At 29.2% G+C, this 19,886-nt stretch overlaps 1 protein-coding gene across 1 annotated transcript; it reads left to right on the top strand.

Moving 5' to 3' along the window:
- The first annotated feature begins 18,297 nt into the window (after window positions 1-18,297).
- LOC124940006 (expansin-A9-like) lies at window positions 18,298-19,425 on the top strand. Its single transcript, XM_047480483.1, has 3 exons — window positions 18,298-18,479; window positions 18,547-18,865; window positions 18,950-19,425. The coding sequence occupies exons 1-3, from the start codon at window positions 18,329-18,331 to the stop codon at window positions 19,257-19,259; spliced, it is 780 nt and encodes a 259-aa protein (XP_047336439.1). The 5' UTR covers window positions 18,298-18,328; the 3' UTR covers window positions 19,260-19,425.
- The last annotated feature ends 461 nt before the right edge of the window (window positions 19,426-19,886 follow it).

The following is a 19,886-nucleotide window of genomic DNA, read 5'->3' as shown; positions in this document are numbered from 1 at the left end:
CAATGTCAAATACACAGGATACTTTGACAACAAACCAGACAACATTGGATCTAACATTCAGACAACTTGCATGTCAGCAATGGGACACCACATTTCATATGAACAGGCGATAGCATGGAAAGTCCTTGCTGCCGAAGAGAACATCGTGCATTGCCTTGCATTCTCCTTTGTTAGCTAGTCATTTGTATGAGTGACGATCCTTACAATTCATTATTAGTAGTCCAAATGTGTCCTGCCAAGAGAAGAGGGATCAAAGACGATGATGAAGAAGATAATGTTTGTAAAAGTCCTTGCCACGTGCTTTTTAATAGTTATTTATTTCATCTGATTGCTCAAAATATTTTGGCAGCATATCTTTTGTTGGGGCTTTATACTTTTGAGTGTTCTATTGTTTAATTACTTATAGGTGTATATTAGTTTCATTTTCAGAAAGAGGTTTTAGTTGATTAATTGTTTTAATTTTGAACCCAAATAGCTAATGTTTCTTTTTAAGGAATGCTAAACTTTTAATATCATAATTTCAATTTGATAGGGCACCTTAAGTGGAGAGTTAGGTCTGGATGGAACTTCCTAAGTTGAAGGGCCCAAAAATCAAAAAGTGTAAAGAAACCTACAAATTCAATTCCATTAAAAGTGGTTTCTTGATTGAATTGAGATTGAAGATAAAGAGATCTTCCATTCAAAGTGATTAATAACAAACAAGTCTATGTAAAATCAGTATCTTCTCTATAAATGGTATCCAAGATCAGGTTCATAAAGAAAATCTTCTTATTTTTCTCAATTGTATGACCATTTAAAAAAATATCATGTGTTTTAAACTCAACTTTTCACTCACATTTCTAATCAATTAAGACTTTAATTTACAAACACAAATATCATCTTTAATCAAACTTGCATTCATTACTCACACCTTAAAGAAAATAATAGTACAAGAAAGGAAAATACATCTGCGATATACTAAGAAATAAGTAACCAGAAATTCATGTGCGAGATACCAAGAACCGGGAATTCAAGATAAATGATGGAAAAGCAGTAAACCAACAGAGGAAGTCATTGACTACTCAAAACCATACAAAATAGTTTAAAACATGCAATTTCTGTTAGTTAAAAACTATAGAAATTGAACTATATACCATTCAAACAGTCATCTTTTCCCCACACCAGTAGCAAATAAGCCAACAATTATATTATTATTCTGCAAACACCGGCCAACTAAAAGGGCATATATATCAGCTATAGCTAATGACAAACTCTACAAGCTCTCTATGCCAACAACAGCAACAAGATAGATGAAAAAATATACATTTAACTTTTCAAATGAACAATTTCAATTTCACTTCTTTATTCATAAAGATCCATAAATAAAATAAGCCAAAAGGAGATAAATAGTTACACTCAATATAAGCAAAAATGTTACAATACAAAATTTTTCTTCTTAGTTTATCAAACTTGTTATCAAATTATGAAAAATGATGAAGAACTCAAATGAATCCAAGCACATCTGATTTCAATAATTTGCTAAAGAAAAAACCCATTATTGATTAGTAAAGACTACTCCTCTGGTCTTCTTATTCACATAAAATCCACATATAACAAAGAGATTGCAAAGAAACGGGAAGCAAGTACCGAAAGGCAGTGACAGAAGAAAACTCACTTGTAGCCATAACGCGGAGAGCTGTGGCTGCAAATACAAACTGCGAGAATACTAAACAAATGGGTATCAAATAAGATTAGCAAGCCAAATAAGCCAAAAGGAAGGCCTTTCGCGAAACGTGAAGCCCTTCGCAAAACGTGAAGTCTCATTGGATAAACGTACCATGTAGAACAATGCTCATGCTCGTCGTGCTCATTGTCCGTCATCGAATGTCGTCGTCGAAGAGCTCCACTGCCGTTTAGGGTTAGAGAGAAGGAAGAGAAGAGCGGGAAGGAGAGAGAAAAAAATGAAAAAAATATGTCGAAGTTATATTAAATAGTAAGGGTATTCTAGAGTTTTTATACATTTCCACTTTGCGAAACGCGAAGGGCCTTCGCGTTACGCGATGAGGGTATTTTCGTCTAAAAAAATAAAGTAGTCACTAGAACAATAAAAATTATGGGGTGACCATATAAACAAATAAGTGATTCTTTATGGTATTTGGTCAAATTTCTCGATATTTATACATATAATTCAAAGTAAAGTAAACAAATTTGTCCTTTTTAAAATGTTTAAAATAGGCCTAAATTTTAACATTTGGTTATTGAATGTTTAAAGCTCAATCACTATTAACTTTTTTTAATTTATTTTTATTTTTATTTTTATTTTTATTTAAAAAAAAATAGGACAATCTTTAACCATTGTTTACCATTCTAACTTAATCTACCCTGTCAATCTTTCATTTTAGAACCTATACTTTAAATATTAAGCCAAAACTCCTTTTACTATCAAACAATTAGCACAGTTTGAATCCAAATTGTTGAGATTCAAGACTATCGATCCAAGATGAAGAACAAAGGGTCGTTAATTAAGTTGGATAACAGATTTTTCAACAAATCGTAACTCTTAAATCAATGGTGTGGAAATCAAACAGATCGTATTAACTTTCTAAATTTAACCCAAAAAATATTTGATTCAAATAGATAACTTGACTTGAGATAATCAAGATTCACACTAGAATGAATAGAGTAGTGTAGTGTATAATCTTTCATTCTTCTTCCTAGGGATCACAGTTATAACCCCGGTTTGACCGGTAGTTGACTACAGATATATTTGTGTCCACGTCCCGACTTCGACCCATCTCATTCTGATTACGCCCCAAAACTATAAACACAATTAAATATATAACATCATCAATATATTTTTTATATTTTATAAAAAAAATTATAATAATATAAATATTTAATACATGATAATATATAATATAAAAAAATATTTTTATATAATTTTGTTAAAGAAAAAGTTATTTAAAAAAATATATATAAAAACAGTGCACAAGGGGATTCCCAAAATTGAAGTAGTAAAAATAAATTTTCAAAATAAAATGAGTAGAGATATGGAAAGTGCATTACGCTTCCATTGACATCGTCATTAGGTGGGTTACCTGGCCGTCCCTCCCCAATCATATATAAATCAGGAACCATAAGTTTTGGTTTGAATCGGGTCCATTGATCAGGACCAGTAGTGCTATAAAAATTGGATCAAAATTAAATATGTTACAATTCGTTTCCAAAGTTATGTCACTTCCAAAGTTGGTCGTAGAAATGATTTGAAAAAAGATGAATGAAGGATCAAGAAGGGAATGCGATGTCAATAGAAGAATAAGGTGTGATGCGATGTCAATAGAAGAATAAGGTGCGACCAAGAAGAATAACATGAGAAATTTAGAATACTGAAACTATTATTTCTTCAAACATAATCTAGGATTTAATTGTTACGATTATAATACTCGGATTTATTTATACTATTGGATCAATACAATTTATATTTGTTACATTCATTCCCCTTTATCAAGACGACATCCGCTTCGTCTAATTCGCGCTAAAGTCCAAAAAAAAGAAATGTCTCAAGCCGTCATCCTCATTGTTATACTCAGGTAGACAATCTTTTTATTCGGTGTTTGTGTTTGAATTTGTAGAATTTAAGATAGTAGTGAGTCGTTTCTTTAGCTTCGTTAGAAAGCTTATCTCGAGGTATTTTCTCGGTAAAATTTGTTAATGAATATACAATGGAGACCGGAGGTTGTGCTAAAAGTCCTTGTTGAGATATAATGTTGTATTTGTGTCAACTCGATTCACCTTCAAAAAATTATACCGCAACTTTTGAAAAAAATTCTTCATCATGTACACCATCTGAATTTCTTCTATTACAATTTGACGATCGGACATTTGTTCATTTTCAGGGCATCAACATCTTCGCCGTCTAAATAATTTGCTGAATTTTCCACTAGTAAGAATAGGTCTTTTACCAAAAGTATAAACTCTCGGTAAAAGCCCTATATCTGTCGGTAAAAGTCTTTTCCCGACAACCTATCAGATTGTTGGCATCCGTCGGTATTGATCTTGTCGATAAAAGTGTGGAGACCTAACTCGACAGTTCTCATATCTTTCGGTATATCCTTTCTCGAAAGTTTTAGTGAATTCTTTCGAAAATGCTTTTACTTCCTTTACCGAAAGATCTATGTATATCTTTCAGTTTTGTTTTACTTCCTTTCCCGAAAGATTAATGCATATCTTTCGACTCTGCTTCGCTAACTTTTGCCTAAAGATTGATGCATATCTTTCTGCTATTCTTTACTTCCTTTCAGTTTTGCCTTATTGTTTTTACCGAAAGATATGCATATATCTTTCGATTTTGCTTTATTGATTTTGCCGAAAGATATATGCATATCTTTCGGTTTTGCTTTATTGTTTTTACTAAAAGATATGAATATATCTTTCGATTTTACTTTATTTCTTTTTCCGAAAGATATATGCATATCTTTCAGTTTTGCTTTATTGCTTTTACCGAAAGATATGCATATATCTTTCGGTTTTGCTTTATTGTTTTAACGATTTCGATTGAAATCAAGTTCAGTTATTTAGATCATAAAGAAGATGATGATGATTTACCTGGTGACCAACAACAGCAACGCAAACAGCATCGGCCAACTAGGGCATTGGTCCTTCAATCGGACTAAAGAGAGAGAGAAACCAATTCTTTGCGATTCAATCTGAAGAGAGGCGAAAGAGATCTTCAATCGGGCAGAAGATCGGAGGATTCGGTGGAAGTTTTCTTGATTGCGGCTGGTTTCTGCGACGTCGGAGGGTTTCAGCGGAGAGGCGCGCGGAAGAGAGAGAGAGAGAAGAAAATGGGTTCTGCCCGATGTGTGATATGATATAATGAGGCTATACCGAAAGTTTTACCTATATCTTTCGGTATTTGGCATTTTATAGTGGCCGACAGTTGTGTCTAAATCTTTCATCTTTGGACAAAACTAAAAGATATAGTTTTTTCTTTCGGTGTTGGCCTTCAATAACATAAAACTACTGGAAAGTAAGCAAACACGAAAGATTTAGTCTATATCTTTCGGTATTCCATAGAAAAACCGAAAGATATACTTATATCTTTCGGTTTTGGCCTTTAAAACCCAAAAAAAAAATTAAGTACTGGAAATTGGGCAACACCAAAATATTTATATGAATCTTTCAGTTTTACCCTTCAAAACCGAAAGTTTTACCTATATCTTTCGGTATTTGAACTTTTACAATTTACCATTTCACTTGATTTAACCATTATTATATTTTATTCTTCAAACCTAAACACAATTTTATACATATAATTTAAACAGAAATCCCTACACATACAAATATAAAACATATAATGATCAAACACAAAGTTTGCATACATTTTATATAATCAAACAACAAACTATACTTGTAACTAATTAACTCAATCACACAAATCCATCTACTTGGAATATTGAATCATAATTGATATGCTTGGACAATTAAATAAGACTCATGTATTTAGAAACCAAAACACTCAATGGAATAAGGGTAAGAAATTTGTAGATGATGTTCAAAGCCGAAAGATTTAGTGTATATCTTTTGGTATTCCATAGAAAAACCGAAAGATATACTCATATCTTTCGGTTTTGGCCTTTAAAACCCAAAAAAAACCAAGTGCTGGAAATTGGGCAACATCGAAAGAATTATATGAATCTTTCGGTTTTACCCTTCAAAACCGAAAGTTTTACCTATATCTTTCGGTATTTGAACTTTTACAATTTACCATCTTCACTTGATTTAACCATTATTATATTTTATCTTTCAAACCTAAACACAATTCTATACATATAATTTAAACAGAAATCCCTACACATACAAATATAAAACATATAATGATCAAACACAAAGCTTGTATACATTTTATATAATCAAACAACAACCTATACTTGTAACTAATTAACTCAATCACACAAATCCATCTACTTGGAATATTGAATCATAATTGATATGCTTGGACAATTAAATAAGACTCGTGTAATTAGAAACCAAAACACCCAATGGAATAAGGGTATGAAATTTGTAGATGATGTTCAAAGCCGAAAGATTTAGTGTATATCTTTCGGTATTCCATAGAAAAATCGAAAGTTATATGTACATCTTTCGGTTTTGGCCTTTAAAACCCAAAAAACCATGTACTTAGCTGTTTTCTGGATTTTTTTGAAAATGATCAAAGCCGAAAGATATATATATCTTTCGGCTTTGTTCATTTTCAAAAAAAGTCTAGAAAACGGCTAAGTACATGGTTTTTTGGGTTTTAAAGGCCAAAACCGAAAGATGTACATATATCTTTCGATTTTTCTATAGAATACCGAAAGATATATGTACATCTTTCGGTTTTGGCCTTTAAAACCCAAAAACTATGTACTTAGCCGTTTTCTGGATTTTTTTGAAAATGATCAAAGCCGAAAGATATATACTATATCTTTCGGTATATACCTTAAAGAAAATCCTATACTTAGCCGTTTTTCTGAATATGTTTTGGAAGGGATAAAAGCCGAAAGATATATACTATATCTTTCGATATACACCTTAAAGAAAATCCAACACTTAGCCGTTTTCCTGAAAATGTTTTGGAAGGGATCAAAGCCGAAAGATATAGTATATATCTTTCGGTATAAACCTTAAAGAAAATCCTATACTTAGCCGTTTTTTAAAAATGTTTTGGAAGGAATCAAAGCCGAAATATACAGTATATATCTTTCGGTATTGTATCTAAACATCGAAAGATTTGTAGCCACTTTCGGCTTTTTTTCTCATTTGCGACAGGTTTGTCCCTCTCGACACTTATACCGACAAATTTATAAATCTGTCGAAAAAATCTTTCGGTAAAACCCCCTTTTTTACTAGTGTTCTTATATTACAATTTAAAGCTTCTCTAGTGGTATTTTCGCGGTAGAATCAACAAGAGAGTCTGAAGGTCGTTCTTGAAGTCAGTGTTCAGATAAAATTTTGTATTTGTGAAAACTCGATTTGCTTTCAAGAATTTGTACCGCAATTTTTGAAAAAGTTTTTCACCATGTACACCATCTAAATTTTCTTCATTTACAATTTGACGATCGGAGCATTAGAATTTGTATATACCATAACCTGGCATAATCTCTGAATTACAATCTTGCGATTCTTTGTTGAATGTCGGTTGGTATATTGTTAACCCTGAAATATTCTTCGGTTGCCCATATCCATTCATCTACATTTTTCCGTCGAATTCTAGGAATTTTATTTTACCTTCTTGCGTAAAATAAGGCATGAATATTGTCGATTATAAGATGAGAAACGATTGTGAACTTCCGTTGCCCTAAACCCTAAACCATGGATGAGGAGGTTAATAAATAATTTGTCAACTTGAAGAGCCTTGAAAAAAAATCTTCAAAACTATTTGTATTGTCAAGCTATGGATTTATCTATGTTATTCTTGTTTTTCTATTCTTTTTCGGCCTAATTTTATTTTATGGGACATAAAAATATCCACTACCATTCTTTTTTTTAATATTATTAATTATTATTATTGTTAGGGTTTATTATTGTTTTATAGAAGATAAAAGATTTAAAATTCATCTTTTATTAATTAATAATTTATTAACGAGTTCGATTTAATCTGAAAGCGTTTTGAGCTTAAGTGTGAATAATGGTGGTGGGATGTCGGGTTAGATCTCATTAATTAATTCAAAAAAAAATTATCAAACCTACAAATTAATTAACACTTTAAGATATAAATCTTAAGAGGAAGGGATTTATTATTAATATTTCACTAATTAATTAAAATAATATATAACTAGTTTTTAATTTTTAATAAACTATATTTTAATGATATTTAGTAGTTACATCTTGTGAAGTGGAATTTGATAATAAGTCACTTAAATTTTATTAATATATTCGGGTACCGGGTATCGGGTTTGGGTTTTCAACATTCTCCATTCTCGACCTCGAACTCGATCAGGTACCATTTTTCATTTCTCAATCCCGACCCCGAACCCGATTTAAAATACCCGAATTCGATCATCGGGTATTCACAAATATTAGATATACGAGTACCCATTGTCATCTCTAATCGCTCGAATCTTGTTATTGTATTGTGCAATAGATGGGCTAACCATTCTGTTTATTTTTCTATTTTACTTTCTCCCCTCTTTCTTTATTTTATAAAAAAAATTGTTTTCATTTAAATATTTTTTTTAATATAAATATATATTATTTTTAATTATTAATATTTATAAATAATAAGTTATTAGTTTATTATATTTTTATATTAATATATATTTATATAATTAGTTCACGTATGATTTATGATTTAAAGTTTATGTTATGAAATTTAGGGTTTAAAATTTAGTATTTAGAGAATTTTTAATTATTAATAACTGAAAATAATAATATTATTAATTTATTATATTTTATTTTATATAAATATATATATTTATGATTTATGATTTTTTATATGTATATATTTCATATTTAGTTTAGGATTTAAGGTATCGGTAAATATTAATAGATATTAATATTATTAATTTATTACATGTTTTTTATAAATATATTTTTATATAATTAGTTTAGGGTATATAATTTATGGTTTAAGGTTTAGGGTAACATCTTAGGGATTAGAATTTTTTTTATATAAATATATATTTATAAAATTATTTTAGAGTTTATGGTATATGATTTATGGTTTAAGGTTTAGAGTTTAAGTTATAAGATAGGTAAGAGTATTTTTGTGATGATAATGTAACCAAATAATGAACTTTCTTTTTATTTTTATTTTCTAACTTAAATTTAAGGAAAATAAAAACAAAAGAATATTAATAAGATTAAGTGTTTAAGAAAATGAAAAATATTAATAAATTTTAAGGTGTAGAGAGAATAAAATATATTATTAAAATTTAGGGTTTATAATTTATATTTATAAAAAAAAATTATTAAAAACAATTAGGAATTAATTAGATAAAATAATTATTATGTCAACAAACACATAACTGGGTCTTGTGCCCCTTCACATAAGAGTTTGATGTGAAAAGAAAACAATCGCATCAAGCACAGGGTCACAAAACCTTTTTGGTCACCGAGGATCTGATTTCCATGAAAGAGGAGAGGAGATAATGGATGCATGGAGGATAAAAATTCAAATTAGCTCACATTAGTTACCCCAAATCAATTTTTTCCTTACCTATAAGTCAAATGCCCAAATAAGTCTTAGTAATAAATTATAAATCAAATGTCCAAATAAGTCTGTAATTTCTTGATAATTATGATTCTTTAATATGTAATTAGTAAAGTTTGGTTTACATAAATGAATGAGAGAAAACGTTCACTATCATGATTTTTTATAATATCATTGACATGGGGAGAAGAAAAAATAGGAGAGAGTAAACAAAAGAAAAAAGAAGAGAGAAATTGTAGCTCGGAGACCGTATTTGTTAAAAAAAAAACAATGACAAACAATTTGAGACATGAAGAGGAAAGAAATTGTAGCTCGGATACAGTATTTGATTTTCTTAACAACATGATAATTTTGATGATCCTGATGAGTGAAAGTCATTTATGGATGACCAAGTTAGTCTCGGCATTTAGAATCTAATTTTAAAATATTAATTTATGAAACAAACTAATCATTGTAAAAATATTAATTTATAAAATAAATGGATTTTTTTTTTAATTTGGTTTAAATTTATAAAAAAAATGTAAAACAAACTAGTTCAATTTGAAAATTTAGTTCCTTCTAATTAGTTGGGTCCGATTCGGGATTCGGATTGGGTATATAGAAATCACTAATTTTGGGTCACTTATGTATCTGAGTTTACTGACAATTTACTGAATTCATAGCTGAGCTGTTATGGACATGTCCTCAATTTGGTCCTAAAAGACTTTTAAGGTAATATGGGTTATGGCAGGATATTGATGGGCTTTGTTACTCAAATCCATTATTTTTTCAACTTTTTTCAGAGGATTGTAGCCACTTCACCCCTATATTCTTGTACCCAAAAGTTTTAATATGAGATGAGTTCGCCTTTAGGCTTTAGCAATAAACCTAATTTGTGGATCGGATGCGACCTTCTTGTAAGTATCTTCTGGATTGTATGCCCTTAATATTATTAAGGCATTAATGAACAATCATTGAGTAACGGTTGAAGTCAACTTCAAGAGGAGCTCTAAGAAATAGTGCCCTAAAAAATTGAGAGTTTTGTGATAAAAGAATAAGGGATTGAAAATATAATGTCCAAGGGACGGATATCGGCTTCAGCCCACCCAAAAAGGAAAAAAAACAAATTCTTTCTACGGTAGAAAAATGACATTATCTCTTATTTTCTATTTTTTTCAATTTAATTAACTATTTGTTTCTATATTTAAAAAAAAAAATAAAAAAATCATTTTTGTTCACACATTTTATCCATAATTTTCCTTAATTTTTTTTAAGGCTGTCCCAAAAAATAAAGTTTATCCTATTTTAACTTATAAATCCGTGTATATATTTAGTATGCATGATAGAAGTTGGATCTTAGAAGTGGAAATATAAGAAGGTTAATCTTTTAACCCTGAAAAGATATGAGATTCTCACGAATATATTAAAAAATTGACATGTAGGTCTATTTATAGGATAACTATGAATGAATCGACCTATTGATGAGACTACATTTAAGTTCCATTAAAGAGCGTTTTTACTGGGTAGTCGTTTGATAACACACCTTCCTATTTTCAATGATATTTCATGTGATCAAGATAATTGGCTGAATTCCGTGAAACTATTCTAAAAGATGGATAATCAAACATATTTTTCGATTCAATATAAGCCCAAAGAGGTGAATAAGGTCCCAAACAAGGAGTGATAGATAAAAAAACAAGTCCGATTTGATTATATCTATTCTTTACTTCTCCTTTGATTTGAGCAGTAACGGGAGATCAATTTTAAAATGGGATAACATGATCGATAAGTTCTATACACTCAATAGACTAATCATGAATAAAAGAAAGATTAATTAAAACTATCTAAATTTAATGAAACTTAATCAAGTATCATAAGTAGAAGAATAATAACAGCTTAGCATGTTGATAAGGAGGGTTTGTATAATTGTATTACTTGATCATTATCAATCAAATAAAATATAATTGAAAGAGCATATATAATGATTGTTACCAAAACTATTAAACATAATTGACAAATCCCAATGAACTAAACTCTTTTTTTAATAGACTAATCATGTATTAATCTAACAATTATGATATAATTAATCATAATAAAGTATGTACTTTGTTTGTACTTCTTGTGAGCTCCAATCCACATGATCATAAAATAACAGTACCATTTACAAATTCAAAGTCAACCCTCATCTAATCAAATTTTATATGACTTCATGCATGTTACTCATATGAAAATTATTTTATTAATATAAATAAAAAGAATCTTACTTAAAAAAAGTGTGGGTTGAGAATTCTAGTCTCAGTTTGGAAAACTAGAAAGAGCTAGAAATTATATAGAATACAATTGTATAGAATAGACAATGATATAATTGAATCCAAACAAGACATAGAGTTATAAATAAGTTCATGTTTTGGTCCTTGGCCGTACCCGCCGCGAATGCAGAGGATAAAGGAACAGTGTGGACATTCTGTTCAAATCACGTGGAGTCCGACATTGGTGGGGGATGTCACATGCTCTTCTAATATGTTAACCTTTTTAAGACCTTGTTTGATTATTCATTATTTGGGAAATTTTTATCAAAAAATATCTTGTTTTAATTAAAAAGAAAAGTTTATTGGATTTCTAGTTTGGTTAATTTAATATAATGTTGGGTTTGGATAATAAAATAAAATCGGGTTCGATAATAGGTAATTCACTGTCCGACGAGTATAGTACTAAATGAGTCAAATGATTTAGTTCATCTAATTTATTTAAATAATTTTTTAAAATATTATAAAAAGTTGTTTTAGTTGATAAATCATTCATATCATAAGTAAAATGATGGTCATCCAAAATAAACAATAAAATGTTTTTTTTATAAAAATCAAATTATTCATTTTAACAATTAATTATTTAACTCATTAATTAAAATATTTTATTTTACTTTTATTAAAATTTTAATATAAAAAATAAAACATTATGATAATTTATCCTAAAAAAATCTCAAATTACTTATTTTTTTATACAATAATAATTTTGGCAAAATCAAACAAGCTTTTGCCATTTCTATTTTTACATCTAGTTGGTCAAAAAAGTTGGACATTAATTGATTCACAGCTTAATAGAGGTGCATTTATTTTATCACCGACTATCTTCAATTGAAACATTGTAATATTAATTCCAATTCTGGTTGGATGTTATAATATTCAATCCAAACATCTTATTAATGCATTTGATTTACGTAATTTTAAGTAGTACGGTGAATTTGGGAAAGAGTAGATTTTGAACATTTTTTTTCAAATATCACAATTTCAAATTTTTTATTGTTAAAGTTATATAAAATATGTACTAATTTAACGGTTTTTAAATAAATAAATAAAAAACGATGTCACTCATTTAACTAGAGAATTAAATAGTTTAACTATTTTTTTTAATTAAAGAGAATTAGCATGACAACCCCACAGTCCTTTACTTCGCTGAAATTTCGTAGTTAAAATAGTGACATGCACTTTTTATTTATTTATTTATTTATTTATTTATTTATTTATTTATTTATTTATTTATAAATGTTCACATATATATAATATAATAAGTTAACGACGTTAATTTAAAATTGTTAATATAGATATTTATTTTATATAAATGTAACCATAAGAAGGTTAACTCCAATAGAAAGCCTCAATTTAATAATTTTACCATTAATTTTATGTATGTATATAGTATTAGTTTAAGTGACTGCAAGGTTCCATGTTCTGATAAATAAGAAATATTTTAAGATAATTTATCATCATTTAATTTATCACTCAATAATTCAAACCTTTTATAATCCAAACTATTCCAAAAAAAAGCCACTTGCCAAAATATTGTCAATGTTGACTTTCTTAATTTATGCATATTTTATCAACATTCTTGTGGGAATCTAGGCAAGAACATTTAACTATATTTGATTACCATGATCTACCATTAATTATTCTATGTGAACACGCATATATTAATGTTTAATTGTTCATATACTCACCATTGTTATTATCTTCTTCAAAGTCAGATTTGCAAGAAACAATTGTATTTGAGGTTTACCATGTTAAGTGATTAAACCGATTAAAACCTTAAACGGGTTATTCCTTCCTCCTTTCGAGTTTAATATGATTTTTTTTTTAATGTAGAAGGTTAGCATGAACTCCGTTAGCATACACTTTAACTTAAGACGTTTAATTAGACTTTTAAATGAGAATTAAACCCGTAATATTTGCTCTATTAGGGACGTCCATTCCTGATTATTTTTTTATTCTTTTTATTAAACAAGGTCCATGTATATTAAAAATGATGAAAATTGTTTAAGCACAATGACAAAAACATGACATTAAGAGAAAAATTAATAACAATAAAAAAATAAATAAACGTTACTCAATATGTTATTGAGTTCGTAAGTCCTCGAGAAAAATGATTAACTCCCCTCCCCGATGGACTTTACCGACTTTTCAGAATAAATCTCAAAAAACATCATAATAATAACATTATGAATCTTACACATCGGACGACTACGATCAGTGAAAATTCGACGATTTTTCTCCAACCAGAAAGTCCATAAAAAATAATTAGGATGATAACTCAATTATGTAGGTCTGCCATATTAGTGCATCAATCTAAATTTCTCAATAACTATCCAAAGACTCAGGCATCACTCAATGAATTATAGTGATACTTCACAAAAAAACTACATATACGTCACCCATCGACAATGTAAAATTAAGTGAGTTGTCGATTCAACCTCTTTGTGACATATACGACTAACCATAATACAACATTTTTTCATGCATATATCCAGGATCGGTCTTAAGGTAAGCTCGACAAGCCCTCGGGTTAAGGAAGTACACTCCCAAGGGTAGCCCATTTATTAATGATAGTAAGATATTTAATTAAATTTATTATAATTTTAAACATAAGATGTTGTAGTTTAATTGTTTAAGATAAAAACTTACTTTATTTGGTTATGAGTTCAAATCTTATCAAAAATCTTTTTTTTATCAATTTTTTAAACTAGACCTATGTCAACAAAAATAATATATATTTTTTTCTAACGAGGGCTAGGGAAATCCAAAATTTGGGGTCGGCTCTACACATATCATCTGTAAAAATTCCACTGTGAATAATGCTCCATCCAATGAACGAGATCTTAGATGGAATATTTGACTCACAAAGTTTCTCCCAACAAAAATTATATGAATTAATCTTAGCGAACAACTTATAGCAATGTCCCACATGAAAATTATTCATGTCCTGTCAACGCATAACGTCTTCTTCAGGCGGGGATATTTGTTTGCGTCCTACCAAAAGTAAAATTATAATAAGGGACGAACTCTCCATAATGTTTAATCTCCTTCTATATCTAATTCGGCTAGCGAAATCACTAGATCGAGGATCAAACATATCATTAACTGTGGCATTTTTACATATAGAAATGGAAGCAAGTTCATGATACGTCGTAGCTAAATTTTGACACTATATTCATTGTCGTCGTCCTAAAAACTGATCCAATACCATCCCTACGTTGAAATTATATTTTTTAATTCTATCTAAATATTTGTTTCTCTTGGGTATCATTACACGTTGCTTTTGAAGCGGTATCACCCTCATTTGATCATAAATATACTTATTAATTATATGAACAATATGAAAAGGCTTAAATGAATGGCAAAATGGAAAATAGATTTATTAGGCAGCAATTTACAAGGCACTTGAATTTACATTCTAAATATAGAAATATTTGTTATCAGGGTTTAAGACTATTCTCTATACCATGGCTGCCCTTAAAAGAGCAATCCGTATGCATTATTAAATGTTTTGATAGTTTATCTTTGGCAATATTATCCAAATTTATATTTCAGTCCTCCAATGTTTGGTTTGGCTTCACCTTTCTTAGTAATTATATTCTTAAGTTTATTACTTATGTATTTTTGCTAGGTAAGCCTTTTGATTAATTCAAAACCTTAACTCATAGGTTAGATTAGAGTTGGGCATCGTACATAAACGTTCGTATTCGACTCGGGCAAGTCGTGTTAGACTCTCAATCGTGTCGTGTTGTGTCGTGTCTAAATCTTATGTGTATCGTATCGTGTCTTGACCCACTCAAAATATTATGATTTACGGACTCTTTCGTCTCGTGTTATTCGTGTTCACGAGTTTATTCGTGTCGTACTAACTCGTGTTTAAATTCGTGTTTCGTGTTATTCCGACTTTGTTATCGTGTCAACACAATCGTGTATTGACACTCATGTTAATTATTTATTTATTTATATATATTAAATTATATTGTTAGTAAAACTTATAAAATAATATTATATTATCAAAGTTAAATTATTATCATATATTTTGTTTGAATTTTTTAATAATAATTAAAATTTTAAAATAATTTAAAATTTTAAAAATAATATGTAAATTAATAAAAGTAATATGTGAGATAATTATTATGACTCAAATTTCTATTCATATAATTTATTTAATATTTATATTTTATTTTAATATTTTAGTATATTTAATTTTAATTATATATATTACATTTATAAAATTAAATAATTTATAAATTTAATGTAAATGTAAATATATTTAGAGAGACGTGGCCATTTGATGTCGTGTCTATACTCGTGTCGTGTTCGTGTCGACTCGTAACCGTGTTTCGATCGTATAAACTCATAATCGGGTCGTGACCTTGTCGTCTCGTGGTTGTATCGTGTCAACCCAAGACCCGAGTGAGATAATATCGTATCGTGTCGTTCCCTACAAATATCGTGTTGGTTATCGTCCCTGTTTCTTATCGCCGTTGAGAGTTAATCTAATTTAGTAAATGATCTTTGTTAATTGAATCTAATCTAATCTAACAATTTCTGTTTACAGGGTACCTTGTAGTAAGCGAGGGGGAATAAGATTCACCGTCAGTGGTTTCAAATACTTCAATCTGGTTTTGGTTACAAATGTCGCCGGAGACATTGTTAAGGTTCGCATTAAGGGTACAAATACCCAATGGTTGAGCCGTAACTAGGGACAGAACTGGCAGTCTAATGCTGTGTTGGTGGGGCAATCTCTTTCTTTTCGTGTCACCGGAAGTCTAATACGATTCAACACGATACAATAATATCTCACTCGGGTCTTGGGTTGACACGATATAAGCACGAGACGACACGGTCACGACACGATTATGAGTTTATACGATCGAAACACGGTTACGAGTCGACACGGACACGACACGAGTATAGACACGACACAAATATAGACACGATCACGAGTATACACACGAAACGATATAAACACAATTAGTCAAATGACCTAAGCTACCCAAGTTAATATTCTCTAAACCTATTACATTTTTATTCAATTAATAAATTATTTAATTTCATAAATGTAATATTTATAATTAAAATTAAACACACTAAAATATAATATTAAAATAAAATATTAACTTAAATAATATAAACCAAAATAAAATATAAATAAAAAATAAATTATATGAATAAAAATGTGAGTCTATTAATAATTCTCTTGGATATTATTTTATTAATTACTTATTAATTTTTTAATTATTTATAATTTCAATTATTATTAATACATTAAATAATAAATATATGATAATAATTTTAATTTTAATAATATAATAATATATATTTATAAATTTTATCCACCTTTCTCACTTTCTCTCCCATTTTCTTTCTCAAACTACACACTTTTACATTAACATTGTCAAATGGTCACGTCTCTCTAAATATATTTATATTTTCATTAAATTTATAAATTATTTAATTTTATAAATGTAATATATATAATTAAAATTAAATATACTAAAATATTAAAATAAAATATAAATATTAAATAAATTATATGAATAAAAATTTGAGTCATAATAATTATCTCACATATTATTTTTATTAATTTACATATTATTTTTAAAATTTTAATTATTATTAAAATTTTCAAACAAAATATATGATAATAATTTAACTTTGATAATATAATATTATTTTATAAGTTTTACTAAAAATATAATTTAATATATATAAATAAATAAATAATTAATATGAGTGTCAAAACACGATTATGTTGACACGATAACAAAGTCGAAATAACACGAAACACGAATTTAAACACGAGTTAGTACGACACGAATAAACTCGTGGACACGAATAACACGACACGGAAAAGTCCGTGAATCATAATATTTTGAGTGGGTCAAAACATGATACGACACACATAAAATTTAGACACGACATAACACGACACGATTGAGAGTCTAACACGACTTGCCCGAGTCGAATACGAACGTTTATGTATGATGCCCAGCTCTAATTACAAGTTATCTTATGATTTTTCACAAGTTATCAAAAATTAATTGAAAAATATCAATAAAAATTAAAAATAAATAGGAATGAGTATTATTTATTTTTTTTGTTAACTTGATTTTCACTAATAAAGGAAAAAAATACTTTTAAAAGTTATTAATATTTGTTGCCCTTTGGCTAGAAAATTTTCGTATAATTAACAATTAAGTATATTTTTGTTTTAAGTATATATAATCAATTACCAAACAATTAAATGATTTATATGGTGAAACTTATATTGGAAATATGTAGATTATTAATTTAAACGTTGACTGATTATGTAATTTGCAGTTAATCTTCTTAGTAAGTTAATGCATCCCTTGTGATAAATTCTAGTTTAGAAGTGATCGTTCACCTTCCATGCATAAATGAATGTATTTACACCTTCATAAATATTTGTAGAAAATATTTTGAAACTGCAAAATTAAATTTTCAACTATTATTATTATTATCTTTCATTACTTCAGAAGTAATTCTTTGGACTAACATTGAATAAATCATATATAACTATTATTACAACAAAAACATAAAGAGCTCTTTGATAAGTTTTCTTTTTTTTTAAGATTTTATCCAATTTTTTTAAATTTCTTCTATCATATCATTTTTATTATAACAATTAAATCACTTAATTTATCAATAATTAAATTAAAAAAAGAAATCCCCTCTCCAAAACCCCAAAACAAACAAACAAGGCCTTAAAGTAGAATGTAATAATAGTAGCCTATTCGTCTACCAAGTGGGTCCCATATTTCTAGGGGTTCCCTCCATAAGTATCACCTTCCTCCCACTTTCCTACTCGCCGCACAATCCTCTGTTCTCACTTCCATCTCTAAAAATGGCGAAATCTCTTTCCATTGCAGCAGCCATACTCTTCCTTCTTTCACTTTCCACCGCCGATGCTAAAATCCCCGGCGTCTTCTCTCCCGGCCCCTGGCAGACCGCCCACGCCACTTTCTACGGCGGCAGTGATGCATCCGGCACAATGGGTAAGTTTTCTTTTTCAAAAAAACCCACAAAACAGTTCATAATCTCAATATCTGTTTCATAATCTAGGCGGAGCTTGTGGTTATGGAAATCTATACAGCCAAGGGTACGGTGTCAACACGGCTGCACTTAGCACAGCATTGTTCAACGAAGGACTGAGCTGCGGTTCATGTTTCGAAATCAAATGTATCAATGACCCACAATGGTGTCTCTCCGGTAACCCATCTATACTCATAACCGCTACAAATTTCTGTCCACCAAATTATGCTCAGGCTTCGGATAATGGTGGGTGGTGTAATCCTCCCCGCCCTCATTTCGATCTCTCAATGCCAATGTTCTTAAAACTTGCACAATACAAAGCTGGAATCGTCCCTGTTTCTTATCGCCGGTGAGAGTTAATCTAATTTAGTAAATGATCTTTGTTAATTGAATCTAATCTAATCTAATCTAATCTAACAATTTTTGTTTACAGGGTACCTTGTAGTAAGCGAGGTGGAATAAGATTCACCGTCAGTGGTTTCAAATACTTCAATCTGGTTTTGGTTACAAATGTCGCCGGCGCCGGAGACATTGTTAAGGTTAGCATTAAGGGTACAAATACCCAATGGTTGTCTATGAGCCGTAACTGGGGACAGAACTGGCAGTCTAATGCTGTGTTGGTGGGGCAATCTCTTTCTTTTCGTGTCACCGGAAGTGATCGCCGTACTTCTACTTCTCTGAACATTGCTCCGGCGACTTGGCAGTTTGGGCAAACCTTTTCCGGCAAGAATTTCCGCATATAAGGACATGGGTCATGGTCATCTATTGCAATATTATTGTTATTATAATTACTATAATACTTGTAAAAGTAATATTCTATCTGTCAAAAGTTGCATGGTTAAGTTTTTCTCCTTTTTTATGGGAAAATTTGAATGCCGTCTGTAATGCAGAAAGAAGGGTTTATTAGTATGAGTGTGTATTTAGGTTAACTTTACTTTCAAGTTTCTTGCTTGCTTGCTTTTATCAGTATTTGGGGTAATCAAAATAAAAACTGTAACCTAATTTTTCTTTATTAATTTGTTTAAACTCTATCAAGATATTGTATCCCGTGTTTGTCTTTTGTTTAAATATATCACAAATAACTAATTGAAATGTGTTTGTCTTTTGTTTAAATATATCACAAATAACTAATTGAAATGTCAATTTTCTTGATTTAATCTGAGAAAACACTTTGATGGGTTGAAGCATGTCGTCATGAAGTTGATAATGTTATGTTAGTTCTCTTTAATTAAATAAATAGCTAATTCAAAAAAAAAATATCATATATTTTTGTACTTTTTTTATTAAACAAAAATTAAGACCTCTTTGGTATAACTTTGGATTAGGGTTTAATTTAGGTTATTTAAATATATTACTATGTTTATACTCAA

This window comes from Impatiens glandulifera, chromosome 5 (assembly GCF_907164915.1).
Source record: "Impatiens glandulifera chromosome 5, dImpGla2.1, whole genome shotgun sequence".
Taxonomy (NCBI): Eukaryota; Viridiplantae; Streptophyta; class Magnoliopsida; order Ericales; family Balsaminaceae; genus Impatiens; species Impatiens glandulifera.
The sequence above is the reverse complement of the archived record's forward strand: the minus strand, read 5'-3'. Positions and strand labels throughout refer to the sequence as shown.